The following is a 27080-nucleotide window of genomic DNA, read 5'->3' as shown; positions in this document are numbered from 1 at the left end:
AGTGTGCAACACCTATACCTAAGCAACACTACTAGAATGTTTATCTTTGGACAGTCAAACCTTCTCTGAGGTTGTTGTGTGTTTTTTATCAAAAACCTTAATGCTATATATAAATGATTACTAATAACACGTGGACTTTGTTTAACTTAACATAAATGACTGTACCTTATTCCGGGGGTCTCCCAGCAGCTAAACAAGAGATTAAGATTGTTGTTAGAATTATATTTATAGATGGCGAAAACGGAGATGTTACATAGATTGTATCAGGAGAACATAAAACAATGTACAGAAAAACAGCGACCAAGCTCTTGTATAGTTAAAACTAAAGTTAACATAAAGCTGTATTTTGGTGAATGACTAATTACTAACTGTTTTGTCTATCCATAATGTTAATGAGGTTTAAGTTTGAAGGATAAACTCATTGGTATCACAGCAGAACATGGATATTCATTACACAGCTCCACACTTTGGGATTGTTGTCATAATTCCTCTTACCAAAGCATCTGCCACCGCAGCTTCCAGATCTGTACTGGAGCTAAGAACCCTCATTGCATTCACGGAGGAAGGTATTCTGCCCGACTGTCCCATTCCATAGCGATCTACGACACACACACAAAAAAAAAGGTAATGATTCAGAGCCATTTGTTCCCGTTACGCAGACATTCCACGGGGTCAGACTTTTGAAGGCAACTGACAGGCAAAGTCCTAATCTACAGCAGAATATTCTCGCTCTGTACGCAGACTGTGCTGTATAAAATTGCTACACGTCTGGCTATGTTTCCCACCACTTTCTAACTGACAGCAGACAGAGAGCTTCCAGAGTGTGGAGTACAAAGGAGAAGTACAGCTGCTCAGCTCAGAATCAATTTGAATAATGTAATAGCTTAACACCCTGCATTTAGTTTATACAGTATGTTGCTAGATACAGTAGATGGATATGGTCAATGTTTAAAGTTATACTAGTGACACTGTTAGACTGCTTTAAATAGCATTTTAACTGTATCAACACACTGATGCCAGCAAAGGGGCTTCAACGTATAAAGTGCAGACATACAATATCCCCACTGTAAATCTCGAACTAGATTTCAATATTATCCATACATTAATAATTAGCAGTGGCAAATAAGTTAGGTAGAATTATTACCTCAGGCTGGTCTACTTCTTGTAAAGCTTGTCTCTAAGATCAGGGATTGGGAACCTCCTGCCTGGGGGCGGTATAAGGCCCCACGGAATCAGTGTAGAGTACATAGAGTGGCACCCTGCAGCCAGAATCTATGCAGCAGTGTCACCTGGAGCATCCTTAGGATGCATCAGACAGTCACACCGCTGCCCTTACAGAGGATGCTCCGGGCACTGCTGTAATTTCCGGCAATTGTGGCCCTGCTCCGTGTGAGGTCACCTGGAGGGGGCGTAGCATGCACCGGGCCTGCAAATAATGTTATATATATATCAAAATGGCTGTATACAGTTATCCGTATGAGCTCTAGTTAGGTCATACCGTACTGTGCTGCGTTACATTCTCACACAGCATATACTGCCCTGCAAATAGTATGTAAATGCTGGCAAACTTCATGGATGTTTAGTTAGCAACTAGAAACTATCCACAAACTGCAACATATAAATTTTGTTTAATCAAATATACTGCAGTGTTTGAATTGATTTCACTGAACATAGGACAATGATGGATTTCATCTAACAAATACCTGGCCCAGATCTATTGTACCAGCCCAGCATCCTTGGATCAAGTCTAACAGGCAGAAAATCAATACAAATATGCTGTCTTAGGTTAGATAATCTTCAGATAGCCATATGAAATTGTGATAACCCCCACAAGTATGGTGACCATATCTTAAACCACATTTTGCAAATGACCAAAGGTGTTAAGCTTTTTCCTTTAATTATCTAAATACAAAGAGTTTGCCCATCTGAAGTCAAAAGTAAAACGGTAGGAATTCTGCACAAAATTAGTTGGACTAAAAGGAAGCAGCAACTAGCATCTGTCCATCAATAGCCAACAAGCAGTCTGTGCATACCATGTCTCTTTAGCTGTTATACATACAGGGAATTCTGGAATATGTAGCAACAGCTGAAGACCAGGAGCTTGTCTATTTGTGAATATCAAGTTTATGAAAATCTAAACCTGAAGCAACAATCTATTGGTGCTTAAATCAATGGACAGAAGTGGTCTCCAAGGCATTATAACTTAAAATGAATCAATTCACCTGTATGAAAGTAAAATTAAAATAGAACGGTTGAAAAGAAAGTTAGCGGTAATGTGATGGATAATACAACAAAAATAAAAAAATAAAAATGAAGCAAAATTACAGATGTGAATTACTGGCCCTGTGTTAATGCTTTAATAGTTTTAACTATGTACCATATTTTACAGCTCCAGTCTCAAAAAATATGAGATATGGTAAGAACTTACCCTTGTTATCTCTATTTCTACGAAGTCCATAGGGTTCCACAGGATACCTTGGGGTATAGGTGTGACGTCAGTCGCAGGGCACCAAAGAGTTAAGCTTTCAGCCTCCCAGGATGCACTAGGTCCCCCTCCTATACCCCGCCCCCGGGCCAAGGCACCTCAGTTAGTTACCAAGCCATAGGCCGGAGGAGGAGAAGGAAGAGAGAGAACAAAGATCTGGACACATACAAGAATCACATTCTCACCAGAGGGAGACGGAAAACCGGTGACCAGAGCAAAGCCCATCTGCAGCACAGGTGCGACAGGGCGGGAGTCCTGTGGAACCCTATGGACTTCGTAGAAATAGAGATAACAAGGGTAAGTTCTTACCATATCTCATATTTTCTACTTCAGGGTCCATAGGGTATCCACAGGATACCTTGGGGATGTCCCAAAGCAGTATCCTTTAAGGGTGGGGACGCTCCTGTGCAGAAAGGAGAATCCGCCGCCCGAAGGAAGCATCCTGAGAGGCGAAGGTGTCAAACCTGTAATACCTCACGAAGGTATGGACAGAAGACCACGTAGCAGCCTTGCAGATCTGAACTGCCGAGGCACCACGTCGAGCTGCCCACGAAGGACCCACAGACCTAGTGGAATGAGCCTTCAGAGAAGGAGGGACCGGTAGGCCTTCATGAAGATAAGCTTCAGAAATAGCCATACGGATCCAGGCTGCCAAAGTTTGCTTTGAAGCAGGCCAACCCTTTTTACGGAAGCCAAAGAGGACAAACAAAGCGTCCGACTTCCAAAACGAAGAAGTGCGGTCAACATAAGTCCTTAAGGCCCGCACAACATCCAAAGAGGCCTCACCCACGGAAAGACCCGGTGAGTTAAAGGCCGGAACAACTATTTCCTCGTTAATATGAAACTGGGAAATAACTTTGGGAAGAAACTCGGGCCGAATGCGGAGCACTGCCCTGTTCCCATAAAAAACCAAGAAAGGGGGTCTACAAGAAAGAGCCCCTAACTCAGAAACACGTCTGGCCGAAGCAATGGCCAGAAGGAAAACAGTCTTAGCTGTTAGCCATTTAAGATCCACTGAGCCCAGTGGTTCAAACGGCGGTCCTTGGAGAGCCCTCAGGACCACAGCCAAATCCCAAGGCGCCACAGGTGGAACAAAGGGCGGCTGAATGCGGAGAACACCCTGCATAAAGGTGCGCACATCCGGGATTGTAGCAATCCTACGGTGAAACCAGACAGATAGGGCCGAAACCTGTACCTTCAAAGAAGCAAGGCGAAGCCCATGATCTAGTCCCGCTTGCAGGAAGGCGAGAATCCGAGACAGACGAAACTCCCGCGGTGCATAACCTCTCGGTCGACACCACTGGAAGAACGTATGCCACACGCGATGGTATATCCTCGCGGAAGACGGTTTCCGAGCTCGTAACATGGTACGCACCACAGAGCTGGAAAACCCCCGGGACCTCAGCATGGCCGTCTCAACAGCCACGCCGTCAAAGACAGCCGAGTCAGGTCCGGGTGAAGGCAAGGACCCTGAGACAGAAGGTCCGGTCGTAGCGGCAACCGCAGAGGAATGTCCACGGACAGACCCTGAAGGTCTGAGAACCAGTGCCGTCTGGGCCACGCGGGAGCTATCAACAGGAGCGTCCCTCCTTCCTGTTTGAATTTCCGGATTACCCGTGGAAGAAGGGAGACCGGAGGGAACAGGTATGCGAACCGGAACGTCCACCGGACGGACAGAGCATCCACCAGAGACGCCCCTTCGTCTCTTGTGCGAGACCCGTACACCGGCAACTTGTTGTTGTGCCGGGACGCTATGAGGTCGATTTCTGGAAGACCCCACCTGTCCACCAGTAGTTGAAAAACGTCCGGGTGCAGGGACCATTCCCCCGGATGAACGTCCTGGCGACTTAGAAAGTCCGCCTCCCAATTGAGCACTCCCGGGATGAAGACCGCTGATATGGCCGGAAGATTGCGCTCCGCCCAAACCAGGATCCGAGAGACCTCTACGAGAGCCGCCCGACTGCGAGTTCCTCCTTGCCTGTTTATGTAGGCCACGGTGGTAGCGTTGTCCGACTGGACCTGCACCGGGCGACCCTGGAGAAACCGCTGTGCCTGCTGGAGAGCATTGAAGACCGCACGGAGTTCCAAGATATTTATTGGAAGCTCCGCTTCTGTCGGCGTCCACCTGCCCTGGAACAAGTGTGGACCCGAAACTGCTCCCCAGCCCCGAAGACTGGCGTCCGTTGTCAACAGGACCCAATTTGGAACCCAGAACGGACGTCCCTTGTTGAGGTGGGTCGTCTGTAACCACCACGTAAGGGACAGGCGAACCTCCTGGGTGAGCACAATCGTCTGGGACTTCAGAGACTGAGTCAGCCCGTTCCACTTGGACAGGATCAGGTGCTGCAGAGGTCTGGAGTGAAACTGGGCGTATTCCACCATGTCGAACACCGACACCATGGAGCCCAGTAACCTCATCGCCGAGTGTAAGGACACCCGGCGGCTGTGCAGACAACTGCGCACCCTTGACTGTAAAGCAGAGATCTTGTCCTCCGTCACGAAGATCCTTTGCTGTCCCGAGTCCAATAAGGCTCCAAGATGCAGAATCCTCCGAGACGGGATTAGAGTGGACTTCTGCCAGTTGATTAGCCAGCCGTGCCGTTGCAGCAGTGCAATGGTCAGGTCCAAGTGGCGTAACAGGAGCTCTGGAGATCCTGCCACCAATAACAGGTCGTCCAAATACGGCAACATGCGGACTCCCTGCAGCCGCAGAGAAGCCGCCATGACCGCCATCACCTTGGTGAAAACACGTGGTGCTGTTGCCAGGCCAAAAGGTAACGCCCGAAACTGGAAGTGGTCGCTGCTGATTGCAAACCTGAGGAACTGTTGATGGCGCCAAAGAATAGGGACATGCAGGTAAGCGTCCTGTATGTCCAATGACACCAAGTAGTCCCCAGGTTCCAGCGCCAGAATGATGGACCGTAGGGTCTCCATCCGAAACTTCGGGACCCGCAAAGACTTGTTGAGTGCTTTGAGGTTGAGAATCGGACGATATGACCCATTGGGTTTCTGTACCAAAAATAGATTTGAATAGAAACCCTGGCCCCTCTGGGAGAATGGAACCGCCACTATAACTCCAGCCTGGAGCATAGTGTGCAATACCTTCCGCAGCTCCGTAGCCTTGTTCCGGTCTGATGGGAGACCCGTGGTGAAGAAGCGAGCCGGGGGTCTGTGCCGGAAGGAGAGGGCGTATCCGTGGGAAACCACCTCCAGAACCCAAGTGTCTGTCGTAGTGGTCGACCAACACTGGGCGAACTGTAGCAGGCGGCCTCCCACCCTGGGATCCCCCAAAGGGAGGCCCGGACCGTCAGGCCGCAGGCTTGCCATCTGGCTTGGGGGCCGGACGTCTGGTACTCCATGCCTGCTTCCGGGGCTTGATCGATTTCTTAGGGCCAGCCTGTCGAGGAAACGACTGTGGTTTGGGCCTGCCCTGGGCCCTAGATGACCGAAAGGACGATGGTCCCGAACCAGAAGGAGCAGCGGCCGACGGGAGACAGGCAGATTTGGCTGCCGCCAGCGTGGCCACAATCTTATCCAGATCCGGACCGAAGAGAACTTCTCCGGTAAACGGCAACGCTTCCAGACCTTTCTTGGAATCTGCGTCCGCCTTCCAGGATCGCAGCCACAAGGTGCGACGAGCAGCTACCGCTGCTGAAGAAATTCTAGACACCAGAGTACTAATGTCTAGAGCCGCCTCGTTGATGTAGGTGGCCGAATCACGGAGATTGCCAATCAACTCCGCCTGATCGGCCGGACAGTCGGATTCAAAAGAAGCCTCTAATGAATCCGCCCAGCGCTCCATCGCTCTGGCAACCCAGCAAATGGCCATAGCCGGCCGTGCTGCCCCCCCAGCAAGGGAATAAGCGGACTTCAGGCAGATTTCTACCTTGCGGTCCGTAGCATCCTTAAGGGAGGACATGGATGGCATCGGCAATGTGGCACTACGGACAAGACGGGTCACGTGAGAATCCACCTGTGGAGGGGATTCCCACTTCGCAAAATAATTATCCGCAAACGGATAAGCCACCGCCAGGCGTCTCTGCGGCTGGTATCTTTTGCCAGGTTGTTTCCACGCCTCCTCTAAATGGTCCACCAACTGACCCGAAAGAGGAAAGACTGTGGCATCGCCCTTCACATCTTTGAAAAAGGCATACTTAGATTTAGCCGCTGGGGGAACTTCGTCCTCAATCACCAAGGCTGTGCGGACCGCCCGAATAAGTCCAGGAATATATACTTTGGACTTAGCATCAGCGTCCTTAGTATGGAGAGGTTCCTGATCGTAAGGATCTAGAATCTCCCCATCATCAGACGTCCCTTCGTCATCCTCATAAGGAGCGGACAGAGACGCCACCGGCCTTTTATGAGACCGCATCACAGACTCCCCTTGCAACACATCCGACAAGTGCTGTACAGAACTCGTCAGGGAGTTAACCCACGCTGGCTCCTGAGAACCCGGGAGCGGGGAAATAGGGAGACTGTGGGGTACCACCAATTGTCGTGGGAACCCCTGCATGGGTGACGACACCACAGACTGCTGGGACAAACCCATCGGAGTAAACGCGGGCTGCGGAGCTAACTGGCCCACTAAAGCTGTTAACGCCTGAGCGAAACAAGCCCAGGGCGGCTCCTGTACCGGTGCTGTAACCGTAATAGGCCGCGCCATGGACAAACACTGCCGGCAAAGGCCCTCCGCGCTACCCTCCCCCTCCGCTAACGGTACTTTGCACGTGGTACACTGTAGCCGGAGGGGAAAATCACTTTCAGACATGATGGCACCACGTATGTGACCTCTCTCACCAATTAAGTATTAAATAGGCGAGAGACCACCCTGCAGCACCGCACCGCAAGGGCTTTAGCAGAAAGAACAGGGACAGTAATAAAGCTGACAGTTTAGAGAAGAAAAGATTACAGGCAGCAGCGCTAGCACAGTCACATACAATGCAGAAAAATAACAATTCCTGCACTAACAGCGCTGATCACTCAACTACACAGACACAGGGCCTGGTAGGACACAGCGCTGCATACACAGACCTGACCACAGCGGAGGAGAGGTATGCGGGGGGACCCAGACCACGATGCTTCCGTCCAGCGCTTCCAGCAGCGTTCACCATGCGTTCTGGAGAAGATGGCCGCCGAGGAGCAGAGAGGAGGCTGGCCTGGGGGAGGAGCGCTGCCACAGGACCAGTCGGCAGCATGCAGAGAGGGCTGTGTGCAGCGGGGGAGGCGCCGGCTGTGAGACAGGGAAGGCGCGCTCCCCTGGCATGCATTTAACCCCTGGGACGCCGCAGCGCTACCGCTCTGCTGCGGTCCGCTGTCCCAGGGGGTAGTGGAAGCGCAGGTTGGTCGCCTGGCTCCACGCTGCAGCCAGTCCCCAGGGAGCCCCCTGCCTGGGGACTTAGGACCATGTGATCAGCGGGGACCCACCGCGGGACCCCGCTGCTTACCTCTGTCCCCCTTGAATCCGGCCATGGTCCGGAGCATCTGGGGTCACCGCTAGCTGTGACCCCAGACGCCCACCAGCATCCCCGGATCAGTACCGGCGTTCTGGTACCGGCGGGGTGTAGGGAAGACAGCATGGACGTCAGGACTGACTGTCCATGCTGTACATCCAGATGTGCAGCCACAGCTGCATGAAGAATAAGCTTCAGGGGCTCTTCTAGCCCCCACTCCAACAGGTGCACCCGACTCCGGCCGGGCACCAAACTAAACTGAGGTGCCTTGGCCCGGGGGCGGGGTATAGGAGGGGGACCTAGTGCATCCTGGGAGGCTGAAAGCTTAACTCTTTGGTGCCCTGCGACTGACGTCACACCTATACCCCAAGGTATCCTGTGGATACCCTATGGACCCTGAAGTAGAAAGATGATGATTTAATGACATCTGCATCTTCACTGGTCGGCAGTACCACAAATGAATACACAGAAAGAGAGACTCATCTCTTTCACTATACCTTTAAGGTACAAATGGATAGCTAATATTCTGTACAACACTATCTTCTCAAGTCCACAAAAGTTTTTGATACTCTTCCAATAATGTAAGTAATGGTGCATTACACATTGTCAGATTTTGTGTCAGATCTGAACGATACCGATTTTAAAAATCGTTCAAACGTTCATATCTGAAATAAAATCTGACATGTGAGCCTGCAACGATGCGCGTTCCCGCATGTCAGATAACAATATTTGACATCTGATGTGTTTGCAATCAGATTTGGATGATTCCATTCATTTTAATACTGTTTGAAATCGTTCAAATCATTGGTAAAATCGTTCAAATCGTTAATCTGACAGATCTGACCGTGTGTATGCACCATAAGGATATTACAATTTTTGCTACAGCATACCGTCTCCTCCTTTACAAAGTTTGTGAGAGCAAAAAGATCAGAATTTAGGATATCTGCAAACATGAATTATTGTTAAATATTTGACAATAATTTCCTTTGTACTGCTAATTCAGCTGACTTTTTTCTATGTCCAGTGAACAGTGGGGAAACAAAAAGTAAAATGTTTGCTAATACCAGTTTGATTTACCCTGAAAAAGTGTCCATCACACCAATGTGCTCAGTACAATAACTATTGGCTGTAAATTTTCAAGTGATGACCTCCATTCTCTGATTACAGAGGTCATAGGACATCACAGCCAACACAGAAGGGTGAACAAAATGTTTTATTATTAAATCGTTGTCACCTTCTGTTTATACTATTTCAGTAAGGATGAAGGCCAAATACAGAAATTGACATTTTAGTTGAAGGAGTAACTTAGGAGAACAAATTTTTGGGAAATTCTCTAAACATCCTCTCACCTCTTCTACAGAGTTTACTGGAATAAAATTGGAAACACTAACAGGGGAATTCAGCACGGACTTTTCGCTCCACATCGGAGATTTTCCAGGGATAAAGTATCGGGCGCGCACCCGCTTTATCCCCATATTCAATATAAAAGCTACAAAAACGGGAACCTGCGAAGTGGGATCTGCGAAAAAATACGAAATTTTCGTGGAATAAATTGAAGGACCCCCCCTAAAACTGTAAAAACATGAGGGATCACTATGGGTACCCCCGTTTTAGCCTGCAAATGAAAGTCGGGGATTTAAATAGCGGCTGCAGGTGTTTTTTCCCCGACATTGAAGAAGTGTTTTTTTTTAGTGGTCCCATCAAATTTGGGGTACATGAAAATGGGTACTAGCATATTTTTAAGTCCCTAAAGTCTTTATTTAAAAATTCTGCAACTATGCACCTGCTGCTAATAGCCTATTCGAGAAAACACCTGCCGCATATTTGCAGAATAGCCCTGAACCTATTTCCCTATTTTTAAACACTTTTTTCCCATATTTTTTTTTTTCACCCCAAATTTAAAATAATTTTTTTGGGGTGTCCCTATTTTTTTTTAAAACTTTTTTTGACACAGTTTATTTTAAAATGACTTTCCCAGGGATGCAGGCTATTTTTTTTTAAGCCTGCACCCCTAAACCCCAATTCTGCACTTTTTTTCGCCACCTACTCAGTGGTGAAAAGTTATCCCAGTTTTTTTTCAAAGACTTTTCGAACCTGCGAAAAGTCTTTGAAATTGAATACGGTGTAAAACCAAAACCAGCGAAAATGTAATCGGTGCGAAATTATCGCAAAAAATGACTTTTCGCTCCATATTGAATACCCCTGTTAATTTCCTAACTAAAGAAGAATATCTGAGAAAGAATGACCTTTACATGATGTCTAAACAAAAGGGCACTACACATCTGGGAGGGATGCCTACATGCTGCCCTGAGAGGAAAAGGAAGAGCCTGTAGACTGAGCATAAAGGAAGAAAGAGGAGGGGCCTAAAGGCTGGGCCTGAGAGGAGGAAGAAAGAGGAGAAGCCTAAAGGCTCAGTCACTCAGAGGAGGAAGAAAGAGGAGAACCCTACAGGTTGGGCCTGAGAGGAGGAAGAAAGAGGAGCAACATACAGTTTGGGCTTGACAAGAGGAACCTGGAAATAAAGCATCAAGCATAACTGTCTACAAATATCTGTTAAGGCACCCTTTACTTTAGCCAAAATAAACCATCATATGTATTATTTCACTTGTGCATTTATAGTTGTAGTCACTCACACAGGATACGTCCTATAAACATATAAGAGTTCCAGGGTGAGATTTGTCAAACCTTCTAAATAGAAGTCCATAGCAACCAATCAGATTCTAGATATCATTTATCTAGTACATACTATAAAATGATAGCTAGAATCAGGTTGCTATGGGCAACAGCCCCACTTAACCTATTTACAAGGTTTGATGATTCTCCCCCCAAAAAAGGATGGTTCGTACAGCTGCTAAATTCAATACCTGACTGAGGTCTGTGCCTGTAATATACATTTAAATCAGAAAATGTTCTTTCCTGATTAAAGAACACAAAGTTTAGCCACCACAATGGCACAGTAAATAGCATTGTTGTCTCACATCGCTGGTGTTATGAGTTTGATTCCTGACCAGAACCCTGTGTATGTGGAATTTTTATGTCCTCCCTATGTTTATGTGGGTTTGTTCCCACACTCTAAAAATATTCTGGTAGGTTAACTTGCTGCTAACTAAAACAAAAAAAACAGACACCGATGTATGTGTGTGCTAGGGAATATAGATTGTAAGGGCTATATGTGAATGACAAATATTCTTTGTATAGAGCTGCATTATATGGGGACACTATATAAATAAATGAAAGTGTTACATTGCTGGTTCTACATGTATGAAGAGCAATAGCATACAGAGAGGGTACCTTAATGTGTGTTTGAGTGTTCAGCAGGTAATTGAAAACTAGTGTTCTGAGGTTCTTAACCACACTATTTTCAGTGTTTTTTAGGATTTATTTTAATATTTTGTCTATCCACTTTACAGGAAGTGTGAGCTTAAGAAAAAAAAAAAAAGACTCTTTAGCAAGACAAAGCAACACATAATGGCATGAGATGATGGATGTAAAGGCACCATGCCAGCAGAAAATACAAGCACATATAATGATGAAGCTCTCATGCAATTAGCACAGGTTCACCTGACTGCCCCACAGACTCGGAGGTGGAGAGCGCACTAGTGGACCTGGAATGACGTCGAGAGGCTGCAAAAAGGAAGGAATGGCAAACACCCAGAGGGTTACCACAGATAACAAGGAGACAAACAAGCACGCATACGATCCTAAGATTACTAGGGACCCATCTGATCCCAGGGTTATGGCAATGGCAGGAAGCAGAGTATGATCTTAATGAATACTCTGGCTGAAAACATTTATTGTGACGCTAGTGCATGTTTACAGACGTTTCATAACCAATTCTCCAATATCTGTAAAATGGACATCTGGAAATCAAGCTCACCTGTACTCTATAAGGTAAGAAAAGTCTGCCCAGCTCCAGTACAACAGTTTACTATACAACCCTATCTGCTCCTCTTTAAAAAAAGGGGCAGGACTGACTTTACATGCACAAGTGAATAAAGGCAAAAATATTCAATTTTGAGAAAACTGACACCTGCTAGTGAAGACAGGAAACTGGTCAGGCTTCCTCTATAGTGCAGCAGTATCACCAACTGACATGTAACTACAAAGTGAAGAATGTAATACTAGCCACTTGCTGTTCACCCTGGGACTTGTAGTTTCACAAAAGCTTGAGGACAGAAATAGAAATGGTTCAGTGGACAATAAATTACTCTGAAAGTGTCCCTATAATTTCTGGTGACTCACTTGGCTGAAGTAATGTCACTAACTAACTCCTTTTCACATTGTGTTAAGGTTCCAAATACAGAGAACATACAGCGTTCCTGTGTACTCCTACTGAAAGGCTGTATGAAATAGGACAGGCTAGAGATTTCTATGCAGTGGCAATGAATTTAGATTCACACCGTGTGGCATGCATATCACATACTTAATGATACAAAGAAACCTAAATCAATACGCACAAGAAATGTAAGTATTCTCAATGCAACAGTGACAATTATTCTAACACAAATACAAGAGAAAGGAGAGTCACAAGGTGTGTTTAGTACGCTTTAAAATACAAAAAGATTGTAACAAGCCAGAAACTCTTACTACAGTTTAAATCTGACATGTAATTTGCATATTTTGCATATAATGTTTACATTTTAGCAATTTAATTCACTTAATAGCTAAGTGGCTACAAATTAGTAAGTCATTAAAAATAAAAGTTCATAGCTTCCGTTCAAGAAGTAAAGGATATTTTACAGAATACACAATAAGTTCTGCAAGGACAGTGCACAGTGAGGTGGTTTGTTTAGTCAATTATTCTGGCTGTTGTAAGGGTTGGGTCAGGAAAAAGGATCTTGATCTAGCAATACTCACCAAGAGGTGCAAAGCCCCTAGCGGGACTTGTATCACGGCTGCTCTCACGGCTGGTGTCGCGGCTGCACCCCTGACTCATGCTGGGTCGGGGGATGCGGCTGCTCCGGGCTAGCATGCGATGTAAAAGCAGCACATTAAACAGACAGAATATATAAGAAAATCTACAATTAAGCAAGTGGTTAGTGCGGTTATATAGTAATGATAGAACATCATCTTTAGCTGCAAGAGAGAGCAGACAGGTCAAAAAGTACAGACAGCCATTAAGATTTTCTCAGGCAGTACAGTTAAAGGAGACCTTAGGTTAACAAAATAAAATCTATATTACAAAATGGGAGTATATTTCAGTACAAGGCAGAGACAGATTTTAGGTCTGCCTGTGGCAATTGATGTGACTACAATATTCACTTATATTTATTATGCATTACACACACACACATGTATTTCTTCCTGTCTCTCCTACTATCAGAGGCTTTTCATAGTAAAGCTAACCTGGGTGGAGATAATGTCCACTCTTGTCATAGTATGTAAAACATTGTTTGTTTTGGTTTTGGATCTTGTATTTTAGATCATGGGCTTTTCAATGTAGAGGAAAATATACGGTATTTAGATGCAGATTCTGCAAGAGAATCTACGAGGGTTGTTCAAAAAGTATTGCCTAAATGCTCATAACTCTGAAATAATATGCAATATTTATTTGAAATTTTGTCAGTTTGTAGTTGAATATGTCTGCTAGCTATATATGTATTTTTGTTTAGGTAGTCCAAGGAATCCAAGATGAAACAAAGAGCCGTCATTGAATTTCTGGAAAAAGAAGGCTGCAGTGCTACAGAAATCCACAGAAGACTGAAAAAAATGTATGGTGAGCGTACAATTGACTATAGCAATGTCAGAAGGTGGATGAAGCGGTTTCAATCGGGAGAATCGTCCGTGTGCGAAAAACCTCGTGGTGGCAGACCATCAACTGCAGTGACAGCAGAGAACCGACACAAAGTCGATGCCATGATCCAGAAAGACCGTTGTGTCCCCATCAGAGATGTCAGTGATGAACTTGAATGTAGCCATGGCACTGTAAAAACACTAATCAATGATTTGGGATATCGTAAAGTGTGTGCTAAATGGGTTCCAAAGCAATTAACCAGGAATCATAAGGCCCAGAGGGTGGAAGTGTGTAATGACCTTTTGACCAACTTTAAAGCCAACCCTGACACATTTTTGGAAAATGTCATTACAGGAGATGAGACCTGTCTATTCCTTTATGACCCAGGAACAAAGGCCCAATCAAAGCAATGGAAACACCCAAGTTCAAATAGGCCAAAAAAGTTTAAATCACAGCGATCCGTAAACAAAGTTATGGCCACATTCTTCTGGGATTGCCGAGGTGTTATTCTAATCGATTACTTGGAACCAAACCAATCAATCAACAGTGATCAATACATTATTACACTTAAGAAGCTGAAAGAAGCCATCCGCAAAAAAAGGTCAACAATTTCACTGTCAAATGTCATCTTACACCACGACAATGCCAGACCTCACACTTCGATGGCAACATCTGCGGCCATTGCCAAAATGGGGTGGGCAATAATGCCACATACACTATACAATCCTGATTTGGCCCCTTCTGACTTTCATCTGTTTGGCCCTCTCAAATACTGTCTCCGGGGTCAACATTTTGAAGACATAGAGGTTGTTAAAAACGCCATACGTTCCTGGGTCAAACACCAACCACTAGAATTTTTCCAAAGTGGATTCACAGCTTGGTTTGAGAGGTGGAGAAAATGTTTGAGGGCAGATGGTGCATTTTTTGAGTAGAGTCATTCTGTTAATAAGACTTCAAAGTATTTTACTGCAAATTTTCAAATCTGTATCTATAATAAAATTTGAGTTGTGAGAATTTAGGCATTACTTTTTGAACAACCCTCGTATATTTCAGTCTAATTTGCTATTCCTTGGTGTATAGTGTCAGGCCTCAGCTGTGCTAATAAAGCTGTGCATCCTCCGATGGAAATTATTGCATATTGTAATCTCTTATATAGTACCAATAGGTTTTATTAATCTTTAATGAAAGTTATTCTTCTAAATTATGAGAATTGAGAAGAAATCCAACATAAATATAAAATTCTCATTAAACTGGTGTTTTGTCTTCGTAATGTGGAAACTGCAGCATTCATGGAATGAAATCCGTAAATTACACACACAGACTATATACTGAAGTCCCCAGGTCTCATCCAATCAGATAAATGGGTTGGGTAGGAAGTCGGGATGCCGGTGGTCAGAATCCAAACAGAATTTCATAAGTATCCTAACCCTAACCCACCTTTTCCGCAGCCTAACCATAACCCTCCCCCTTCTGCAGCATAAAACTGAAAGCAGCTTAACCCTAACTCTTCCCTCAGTGCCTAACCCTAAAGCTGCATACACACACAACGATTTTGTAAATGAACGATTTTAGTAAACGATTAACGAAAATAGTTTACTAAAATCGTTCATTTACTAGATGTAATGAACGATTTTTTTGAACTACAAACGATTTTTGCATATTCCCTTAATGAAAATCGTTGAGTTGGTCAGTCTGACTGAACTACAAATGTGAACGCGCATGAACGATAATCAATATAGTTAACGATAATCGTTCAAAGAATCGTGTGTGTATGCACCTTAATACTTACCGTTGGGATGTCAGTGGTCTAGGTTCTGGCGCTGGACTTCTGACCACCAGCATCCCAAATGGCGGGATGCAGACTACATCTAAGATAAAGCCATGCCTTAATTGGTGACATACAAGTGATGGAAGGGACCTTGAGTCTCAACTGGGGAGAAGGTGGAGGCAGCACTAAAAAGTCTATTTAAATATCTTCAACATAACCTTGTTTACTACTGTTTTCTTCTCATAATATATCAGCCCCTACACAATTTATGACTTATCTAGAACATCTTTATCCTGGATATCTCTGTATTATATAATGGCTGAAGTCTTGTAGAAATCCAGCTCAAATAAAAAAAACAAAAAACCTAGTTTTGATTTACTGGAAAGGACAAGACATTACAATAGGATGCTATTATATTGTGACCATAGGAGTGGTGGGTTCCATATTTTTCTATCCAGAAATATTCAGAACTCCGAAAACAAGAAGATAATATTACTGCTACTCAATAATAAAGTCATCCAGAAACACAATCAAATACAAGTGTCCTGTCTGAAAAGTGTATCGAAGGGAAAAACTGTTAAATATAATTTGTAATATTTAGTTCCTACAGTAATTCCAATAAATTATTTCAACTGAGTTTAACTTTCAAGCATACTGTAGCGCCCTTTCACTTGCCTGACGTACGGGCTCTACTCCAGTTAATGCACTTCATTTTTAGGGTTATCCCACTCTCACGACTAATAAAATTCCCAGAACATTTCTGTCATATTTTGCACAGTGCCTCTTAATTGAAGCTGACGATTAGTCAGTCAGCTAGATAATATCTAGATTCAATTTTACTACCGGTTCGAATCTAAAGATTATTATTAACAACTCAGTCCACAGATGCCTCACATTTCTCTATTTCTTTTGTTTTAAAAGTGACAACTGCTTTACTACAAAATGTTACATGGTATTCAAAGTTTATTTTAAAAAAAGTATTGCTCACAAACCACAAATATTTCTGGTAAAAAGTACAGTTTAAATTGTTTGAATATTTTAACATTACAGCTGAATCATGGTTGGAAAATGACACCTAAAATCCCCAATTTTACCTATTCCTATCCTGCTTGGACTGGTCTCTCGGCTGCAGCCCTGGCTGCGTGGAATCTTGCTCCTTTTATCAGAGGACGGTATCTGTGGGACCCTCTGAGCGCTGGTCGCTAACACACCGTACCCACTTGACAACACTTTTCCTGGAGAACTGGAACGGCTGCCAGCTACAGAGACAAAATATGCAGAAATGAGCAGATCTCTAGCTACCACCATTCTTCCTAAAAGCAACTAATCAGGGTTCTACAGAGCCAAATGATACCCAGTAAGCAGTGCACTAACACCTCTATACAGGAGACATGGAGAATTCTAGTCAGTGAAGATAGGTCCTGCGTGACAAAGTACACATTTGGGGCTGGTTGCTCGCCCTGGATGGAGGAGTGAAAATGAAACAATGGTGCAATTAGACTGTCTCAGTGAGAGAACACAATGTCTGCTAACTAGAAGAGCGAAAAGTGTTCAGCCAATTCCATGAGTTGCCTGGCAGAGAGCCATCGGGTGCTGTACAGGCCTCATTGTCCCAATTTTGTGATAACTTGGCACATAAAACACATTACAGACATTCCAGGGTATTACTGTCGTCAATAACTACATAAAGATGCACTACAGGTTTCACACACAATGATAGACAGAAAATGAAAAAGGGGGATGACGCCTCAAGGAGAACTTCTTACCACTGGCTGGATTTGCTGATCGGGATCCTTTAGCATGAAAGAAGGTAGAGGACAGTAAAAAGGGATTTAGAGAAAGTCACAAGCAGCATTGTGGATCTGGATGTTGACATGTACATTTAATCAGCGGCCCATATACAGTAAAACATAAGAAACATGAGAGGCGCAGAAGACAAAGTAGGGTCAGGGACCTAGGCTTACAAACACTGCTCAGCATTCAGTCCAACAATCCCTTTCAAACAACATAATCCACAAATCTAGAAAGTCAGACAGCCCCTGGAAACTCCTTGTGCTTACGCTGGGACTGAGACACAATTTTCGCTCTGCTACGCCCACGTGTGTCTGCTTGAGTGGAGGTGGCACTGCTGGTGCTTCCAGAACTCTGCCTCCTTGTACGGATACGGCCTGTTCCAGAACAAAAAGAAAATCTGGTTAATGGAGTCCTTCAGTCACACACCCTTGTTGACAGAAATCATCTTCTCATACCTGTAAAGCTATATATTAGGAACTGTACTTTGATCAGCGTGTATGTCCCTAATGCGGATAAATAGACCCTGTGTCATACAGAAGGATCAGTATTACAGCTACACATTTTCTATTTTTGATCCTTTCTGTAACAATTCTTTTGCTGTACAGTACATTGTTTTGTGTTGCATGAATTGTACTGTGAACAGAGACTGGATTAAATCACACAGCAGTCACTACTTCTCCATCAGAATGTCAAATAAACGGATAAAAACATACAGGTCAGCTGACAAAAAAAAATGTAGGGTTCACAGAAAGTTGACACCTCTACTTGCATATCTACTGAACAGATTACTCCATACCATACAACTCTGGTTACATGTGAAATAATTTATAACAGTAAAGGACGGGGACAGTACTAATCACTGTGTGAAAAACATTCCGTGTGATAAAAATAAATAAATTTAGTCTACACAACAAGCAATCTTGCAAATAATATGAGATATGGTAAGAACTTACCCTTGTTATCTCGATTTCTACGAAGTCCATAGGGTTCCACAGGATACCTTGGGGTATAGGTGAATATGTCAGACATCGGGCACCACAGTGTTAAGTTTTCAGCCTCCCAGGATGCACTGGGGTCCCCCTCCTATACCCCGCCCCCGAGCCAAGGCAAATCAATTACATAACAAACCATAATCCGGAGGAGGAAAAGAAAGAGCGAAGAAAGATCTGGAACACACAAGAATCACATTCTCACCAGAAGGAGGTGGAAAAACCGGTGACCAGTTGAAAGCCCATCTGCAGTACAGGTGCGACAGGGCGGGAGTCCTGTGGAACCCTATGGACTTCGTAGAAAGAGATAAAAAGGTTAAGTTGTTACCATATCTCATTTTCTACTTCAGGGTCCATAGGGTATCCACAGGATACCTTGGGGATGTCCCAAAGCAGTATCCATTAAGGGTGGGGACGCTACTGTGCTCAAAGGAGAATCCGCCACCCGAAGGAAGCATCTTGAGAGGCGACGGTGTCAAATGCATAATACCCCACAAAAGTATGGACAGCAAACCACGTGGCAGCCTTGCACAGCTGAACAGCCGAGGCACCACGTCAAGCTGCATACAAAGGACCCACAGACCTAGTGGAATGAGCCCTAACAGAGGATGGAACAGGAAGGCCTTCATGAATATAAGCTTCCGAAATTGCCATGCGAATCCATCTTACCAAAGTTTGCTTAGTGGCAGGCCAACCCTTCTTACGGAAGCCATAGAGGACAAACAAGGAGTCCGTCTTCCTTAAAGAATTGGTGCAGTCAACATAAATCCTTAGAGCCCGCACCACATCCAAGGTGGCCTCACCAACCGAGAGGTCTGGTGAATTGAAGGCCGGCACTATGACTTCCTCGTTGATGTGGAAACTAGATACCACCTTCGGGAGGAAACAAGGGTGAGTGCGAAGCACCACCCTGTCCCTATGAAAGATGAGAAAGGGATGTCAACATGAGAGAGCCCCCAATTCTGAGACCCTTCTAGCCAAAACAATGGCCAGAAGGAATACAGTCATAGCTGTAAAGCCATTTCAAATCCACAAGCCCGGTGGTTCAAATAGCGGACCTTGGAGAGCTCTCAGGACCATAGCCAGTTTCCAAGGAGCCACTGGTGGAACAAAGGGAGACTGAATACAAAGTACACCTTGCATAAAGGTGCGGACATCAGGAAGAGTAGCAATCCTACGCTGAAACCAGACAGACAGGGCAGAAACCTGCACCTTCAGGCGAAGACCATGATCTAAGCCCGCCTGTAGAAAAGCCAACACTCTGGATATCCAGAATACCTGAGGATCATAGCCTCTAGGGCGACACCACTCAAAGAAAGTATGCCATATTCGATGGTAAATTCTTGCAGACGTAGGCTTCCGAGCTCTTAGCATGGTGTTAACTACAGAGCTGGAAAAACCCCTGGACCTTAAGAGGGCTGTCTCAACAGCCACGTCGTCAAAGACAGACGACTCAAGTCCAGGTAATGACAAGGACCCTGTGACAACAGGTCCAGACATAGAGGCAATAGCATCGGAGTGTCTACGGAGAGACTCCGAAGGTCTGAGTACCAGTGACATCTGGGCCATCAACAGGAGTGTGCCGCCTTCTTGCTTGAATTTTCGAACCACTCGAGGAAGAAGGGAGAACGGAGGAAAGAGGTATACAAACTGGAAGGTCCACCGGACCGACAGAGCATCTACCAGTAGAGCCTCCGCGTCTCTTGTGCTTGACCCGTACACAGGAAGCTTGTTGTTGTGTCGGGAGGCCATGAGGTCTATCTCAGTTGAAACACCTCCTGGTGAAGAGACCATTCTCCCGGATGCACGTCCTGACGGCTGAGAAAGTCCGCTTCCCAGTTGAGGACTCCCGGGATGAACACTGCCGAGATGGCAGGGAGATTGCCCTCGACCTAAGACAGGATGCGGGACACCTCTGCCAGCGCTGCCCAACTTCGGGTTCCTCCTTGGCGGTTTATGTAAGCTACAGTGGTGGCGTTGTCCGATTGTACCTGCACAGGTTTTCCGTGGAGTACATGTTTTGCTTGCTTGAGAGCATTGAATACCGTGCAAAGTTCCAAGATGTTTATTGGAAGTGCAGCTTCTGCCGGGGTCTGCCTGCCCTGGAACAAGTGTGGACTCGTGACTGCTCCCCAGCCTCGTAGACTAGCGTCCATCTCATCATACTGAGCCGTCTGAGACACTAAAGGCCGCAATGATGACTCCACCTGCAAACGTCCGACAGGTGTTGCACCGTATTGGACAAGGAATTCACCCACGCAGGCTCCTGTGAGACCTGGAGGGCGAAAGCGGGAGACACTGGGGTACCATAAACTGTCTGGGGAACCCCTGCATGGGTGACGACACCACCTACTGCTGTGACAATCCCATCTGGGGGAACGCAGGGGGCGTCGCTAGCTGGCCCACAAGGGTTGTAAGTGCCTTAGAAAAACAAGCCCAGGGCGGTTCCTGCACAGGCGCAGTGACAGAAATCAGGCGTTATAGAAGATAACACGCCCTACATAACCCCTCAGAGTTTCCATCACCCTCCGCTAATGGTACACTACATGTGGTACACTTTAGCTGAAGAGGAAAATCACGTTCACTCTCATACATGATGAGTGTAACGGAGTGTATGCGACACCCCTCACAGACAAATGCTTGTATAGTGAGGCAATGAACACCCTGCAACACCGCACCACAAGGGCTTTAGCAGAGGAAGAACAGGGATAGGAAAATGGCTGACAGAAGTGAAAGTACAGGCAGCAGTGCTAGCAGTAAGTCATATACAATGCAGAAATAAATCCCTGCACTATCAGCACTATGATCAACTACACAGACCAGAGCCTGGTAGGAAACCGTGCTAGACACACCGACCTTAATCCAAGGAGATGTATGCGGGGGGACCCGGACCACGATGCCACCGGTATTCAGCGTCCAGCAGCGTTTGCACACGCCTTAGAAATGGCCACCAAGGAGCAGTATGGAGGCGGGCACAGGGGAGAAGCGCTGACACAGCCCGCCAGACCGCTATGGAGAGGCACTGTGCAGCGGGGGAGGTGCCGGCTGTATACAGGGAAGGCGCACTCCCCTGGCATGCAATTAACCCCTGGGACGCCGGACTTTGCCGCTCAGCCACGGCCCGCTGCCCCTGGGGTATAGTGGAAGCGCAAGTTAAAACCTGGCTCCACGTGCAGCCAGACCCCAGGGAGCCCACTGCCTGGGGACTTAGGACTTTCTACATCGGCGGGTACCCTCCACTTACCTGCCTCCTTGAATCTGGCCACAGTCCAGGCAATCTGGGGTCACCACTAGCTGTGACCCCAGACACCCACCAGCATCCCCGGATCAGTACCGGCGTTCTGGTCCGGCGGGGTGGAGGAGCGACAGCATAGACGTCAGTACTGTCTGTATATGCTGTGCAGCTCATCTTGTGCAGCCACAGCTGCCTTAAAGAACTTCAGGGGCCATAACAGCCCCCCTCTGTTAAAGGTGATCCGACTCCGAGCCGGGCACCTACGAAACTGATTTGCCTTGGCTCGGGGGTGGGGTATAGGAGGGGGACCCCAGTGCATACTGGGAGGCTGAAAGCTTAACTCTGTGGTGCCCGATGTCTGACGTCATCGCCTATACCCCAAAGTATCCTGTGGATACCCTAAGGACCCTGAAGTAGAAACAATGTATAAGCCTAATGCACAAACAGTGCAAACCACAATCTAAAAAGTGACAATTCAGTATAGAAAATATAGGTAAAGGATTATTCCTTGTATGAATAAAAATAAGGTATTTGAAGCAGCTGCGATTAATTCTACGCAAACAAAATTATAAATGTACTGTGAATAAGTATGCAACTAAGCAAAAAGCATAGAATATAGAATAGAATCTCAACTGTATGCTAAAACATAAATACACTAGAGTAAATATACAACTATATCAAATAATATATATAAAAATAAATTAAAGTGAATATTCTAAATACTCTGATTCAACTTGAGCATGAAATTAATGTATTTTGTATCCATGTATGGATTCAGTAACAGATGATTCTGGTCCTTGGAAGCATTGTAGCAAATCTTGTGATTATATATGGAAAAACATACCAGCACCAGAGTACTCTATTTCAAGTAGGAGTCCCTTAGGCCAAAATATGGTTCTTTGTCTGCTCTTTCTATTCAGGACTTGTAACAAGATGTGCAACCGCCTAAACTTATAGACCTGAATTACACAAAACAGAAAAAAATGGCAATGCACAAGAGCACTTCTATCCAATGCTGTTTAAATATAAATTTTATCTGTATTGTTTTTCCCTGACTTTCCCCTCAAAGACCTTTTATGGATTCCAAAATTACTCAGACTGCTCTTTTACGTGTTTGATGTCCTTCAGGTATCGCACAGTACTATAGAGATGGATTCGCAATGGGCTGTACCTACAAGAAATTTATAATTTAAAGCTATTGGCTGTTGAATACCCATCTATATGTTTATCCAGTCTTTCCTAGCTTGTAGATCTATTCTATTCACAGTGCATCCTGCTGTTTGAGCAGCTCCCGGCTAAGGGCCGTATTCAATTAGCGGCGAAAACTGATGGTTTTTTGCCATTGGCGAAAACTGACGTTTTTGCCATAAAAAATGCCGAAAGTTTCGCCAAAAAACAGCAACAGGCGAAAAAATATGAGATATGGCAAGAACTTACCTTTGTTATCTCTATTTCTATGAAGTCCATAGGGTTCCACAGGGTATCTCGGGGTATAGGTGATGACGTCAGGCATCGGGCACCATAGAGTTACATTTTCAGCCTCCCAGGATGCATCAGGGTCCCCCTGCTATATCCTGCCCCCGAGCCAAGGCATCTCAGTTACGTACCAAGCCATAGGCCGGAGGAGGAGAAGGAAGAGAGAGAAGATCTGGACACACACAAGAATCACATTCTCACGGACGGAAAAACCGGTGACCAGAGTAAAGCCCATCTGCAGCACAGGTGCGACAGGGCGAGAGTCCTGTGGAACCCTATGGACTTCGTAGAAATAGAGATAACAAAGGGAAGTTCTTACCATATCTCATATTTTCTACATCAGGGTCCATAGGGTATCCACAGGATACCTTGGGAATGTCCCAAAGCAGTATCCTTTAAGGGTTGGGACGCTCCTGTGCTGAAAGGAGAATCCGCCGCCCGAAGGAAGCATCCTGAGAGGCAAAGGTGTTAAAAGCGTAATACCTCACAAAGGTATGAACAGAGGACCATGTGGCAGCCTTGCAGATCTGGACTGCAGAGGCACCACGTCGAGCTGCCCACAAAGGACCCACAGACCTAGTGGAATGAGCCCTCACAGAGGATGGAACCGGAAGGCCGTAACGAAGATAAGCTTCTGAAATTGCCATACGAATCTAACCTGCCAAAGTTTGCTTTGAAGCAGGCCAACCTTTTTTATGGAAGCCATAGAGGACAAACAAGGCGTCCGACTTCCTAAAAGAAGAAGTGCGGTCAACATAAATCCTTAAGGCCCGCACAACATTTAAAGTGGCCTCACCCACTGAAAGATCAGGTGAATTAAAAGCCGGCACAATGATGTCCTCGTTGATGTGGAAACTTGAAACCACTTTAGGAAGGAATCCAGGACGAGTGCGCAGCACCGCCCTGTTCCTATGAAAAATCAGAAAAGGGGGTCTACAGGAGAGAGCCCCTAAGTCAGAAACACGTCTGGCCGAAGCAATGGCAAGAAGGAATATTGTTTTAGCTGTAAGCCATTTAAGGTCCACTGAGCCAAGTGGTTCGAACGGCGGTCCCTGGAGAGCTCTCAGGACCACAGCCAAATCCCAAGGAGCCACTGGTGGAACAAAAGGTGGCTGAATGCGAAGAACACCTTGCATAAAGGTGCACACATCAGGGAGCGCAACAATCCTACAATGGAACCAGACTGACAGGGCAGACACCTGCACCTTCAGGGAAGCAAGGCGAAGCCCATGGTCTAGGCCAGCCTGTAGGAAAGCCAACACTCTAGAGAGGCAGAACTCCCGAGGGGCATAACCTCTAGGTCGACACCACTGGAAGAACGTATGCCACACACGATGGTATATTCTTGCAGAGGATGGCTTCCGAGCTCTTAGCATGGTTTGCACTACAGAGTCAGAAAACCCCCTGGACCTTAACATGGCTGTCTCAACAGCCACGCCGCCAAAGTCAGCCGAGTCAGGTCCGGGTGAAGACAAGGACCCTGTGACAGCAGGTCCGGCCGCAGTGGTAACCGCAGAGGAACGTCCACTGACAGACTCTGGAGGTCCGAGAACCAGTGCCGCCTGGACCACTCGGGAGCTATCAACAGGAGCGTACCTCCTTCCTGTTTGAATTTCCGGATTACCCGCGGAAGAAGGGAAAATGGAGGAAAGAGGTAGGCAAACTGGAACGTCCACTGGACGGACAGAGCATCCACCAGAGGGGTCTTTTCGTCTGCTGTTCGAGACCCGTACACCGGCAACTTGTTGTTGGGCCGGGACGCCATGAGGTCTAGCTCTGGAAAACCCCACCTGTCCACCAGAAGTTGAAAGACGTCCTGGTGCAAAGACCATTCTCCCGAATGTACGTCCTGCCGGCTGAGAAAATCCGCTTCCCAGTTGAGGACTCCCGGGATGAACACCGCTGATAGAGCCGGGAGATTGCACTCCGCCCAGACCAGGATGCGGGACACTTCTGCGAGTGACACCCAACATCGGGTTCCTCCTTGTCGATTTATGTAGGCCACGGTGGTGGCGTTGTCCGCCTGGACCTGCACGGGGTGACCTTGGAGAACCCGATGTGCCTGCTGGAGAGCATTGAACACTGCGCGGAGTTCCAAGATGTTTATTGGAAGCTCTTTTTCTGCCTGAGTCCACCTGCCCTGGAACAAGTGTGGACCCGTGACCGCTCCCCAGCCCCGGAGACTGGCGTCCGTTGTTAACAGGACCCAGTTCGCCACCCAAAATGGGCGACCCTTGTTGAGGTGGGTCGTCTGCAACCACCAGGCTAGAGACAGGCAAATCCCCGGAGAGAGCACCATCGTCTGGGACTTTAGACTCTGAGCCAGTCCATTCCATTTGGACAGGATCAATTGCTGCAGAGGTCTGGAGTGAAACTGGGCATATTCCACTATGTCGAATACTGACACCATAGAGCCCAGCAACCGCATCGCCGAGTGCACAGACACTCGGCGACACTGCAGACAACTGCGCACCCTTTTCCTCCGTCACAAAGATCCGCTGCTGCCTGGAGTCCAACAAGGCCCCGAGGTGCAGGATCCTCTGAGACGGGGTCAGGGTGGACTTTTGCCAGTTTATCAACCAGCCGTGACGCTGCAGCACTGCAATCGTCAGGTCCAGATGGCGTAGAAGGAGCTCTGGAGACCCTGCCAACAACAGAAGGTCGTCCAGATACGGTAACATTCGGACTCCCTGCAGCCGCAGGTGAGCCGCCATGACCTTGGTGAACTCTCGTGGAGCTGTCGCCGGTCCAAAAGGCAGTGCCCGGAACTGGAAATGTTCATTGCGGATTGCAAACCTGAGGTATTGCTGATGGCGCAAAAGAATAGTGACATGCAGGTAAGCGTCCTGAATGTCCAATGACACCATGTAATCCCCAGGTTCCAGCGCCAGAATAATGGACCGAAGGGTCTCCATCCGAAACCGAGGCACCCTCAAGGACTTGTTGAGGGCCTTGAGGTTGAGTATTGGACGGTAAACCCATTGGGTTTCTGCACCAAAAACAGATTGGAATAGAAACCCTGGCCCCTCTGGGAGAATGGAACAGGCACTATAACTCCAGCCTGGAGCATAGTGTGCAAAACCTTCCGCAGTTCCAAGGTTTTGTTTCGGTCTAGTGGAAGGCCTGTGGTGAAGAACCGGGATGGAAGCCTGTGCCGAAAGGAGAGGGCATACCCGTGAGAAACCACCTCGTGAACCCAGGTGTCCGTCGTAGTTATCGACCAACACTGGGCAAACTGAAGCAGGCGGCCTCCAACTTTGGGATCCCCAAATGGAGGCCCTGACAGTCAGGCCGCAGGCTTGTCATCTGACTTAGGGGCCGGACGTCTGGTACTCCAGGCCTGTTTCCTGGGCTTGGCCGATTTCTTGGGCCCAGCCTGTCGGGGAAAAGACTGTGCTTTAGGCCTACCCTGGGCCCTGTAAGGCCGAAAGGACGACGTACCAGAACTTGAAGGGACCGTAGCAGACGGGAGTATTTTGTCCAGATCCGGACCAAATAGGACTTCTCCATTAAAAGGCAAACGTTCTAAGCAAATAAACGTCAGGGGCTATTCTTAGCCCCCTCTAAACAGGTGCTCCGACTCCGAGCCGGGCACCAACGAAACTGAGATGCCTTGGCTCGGGGGCAGGGAATAGGAGGGGGACCCTGATGCATCCTGGGAGGCTGAAAAGTTAACTCTTGGTGCCCAATGCCTGACGTCATCACCTATACCCCGAGGTATCCTGTGGATACCCTATGGACCCTGAAAGTTTTCTCCATTCTAGACCAGGCGAAAAAAAACGTGAAATGCCCATTTTTGGCAAAAAATGTGGGGATTTCTTTCAGCACCCTTTGGACACTCCCCCTAGTGATAAACTACAGGAAAAAAAAAATCATAAGTTGGGTACTTTGGCGAAAGACCACTGCGCAAATTATGGCCAAAAAAAAAAAAAATTGTTGAAATATGGTTTTAATGTATTGGGTCTGATTTTTCGATGGGCTGTATGGATGAGTCAAGTGTTTTAAATATTGCACGCGATCGCAGCAGGCGGTTTTTTAACAGTTTTTAAAACTGTTTTTACGAAACAAAAATATACTTGCACCCATTTTAACGTACCTCCAATTTACGTGGAACAGTAATTTCCTGGAAAAAAACAGCTTTCTATCATT

The 27080-nt window shown here is 46.4% G+C and overlaps 1 protein-coding gene across 13 annotated transcripts in view; it reads right to left on the bottom strand.

Annotated features, from left to right (window-relative positions):
- The window catches only part of CLASP1 (cytoplasmic linker associated protein 1), a 483598-nt gene that overhangs the window by 156729 nt on the left and 299789 nt on the right, over nucleotides 1–27080 (bottom strand). For 5 of the 13 annotated variants that reach the window (XM_088473663.1, XM_088473650.1, XM_088473651.1 and 2 more), the window contains 7 exons: nucleotides 17498–17605; nucleotides 17204–17230; nucleotides 16532–16696; nucleotides 12793–12900; nucleotides 11497–11559; nucleotides 496–599; nucleotides 166–189 (listed from right to left, as the gene is read on the bottom strand). In XM_088473663.1, coding sequence (XP_088329789.1) covers nucleotides 166–189; nucleotides 496–599; nucleotides 11497–11559; nucleotides 12793–12900; nucleotides 16532–16696; nucleotides 17204–17230; nucleotides 17498–17605 — 599 coding nt within the window. The remainder of the gene's footprint in view (nucleotides 1–165; nucleotides 190–495; nucleotides 600–11496; nucleotides 11560–12792; nucleotides 12901–16531; nucleotides 16697–17203; nucleotides 17231–17497; nucleotides 17606–27080) is intronic. The other 8 variants (XM_088473656.1, XM_088473657.1, XM_088473653.1 and 5 more) reach the window with 4 other exon arrangements.

This window comes from Taudactylus pleione, unplaced genomic scaffold (assembly GCF_031769625.1).
Source record: "Taudactylus pleione unplaced genomic scaffold, aTauple2 ptg000138l, whole genome shotgun sequence".
Lineage (NCBI taxonomy): Eukaryota > Metazoa > Chordata > Amphibia > Anura > Myobatrachidae > Taudactylus > Taudactylus pleione.
The sequence above is the reverse complement of the archived record's forward strand: the minus strand, read 5'-3'. Positions and strand labels throughout refer to the sequence as shown.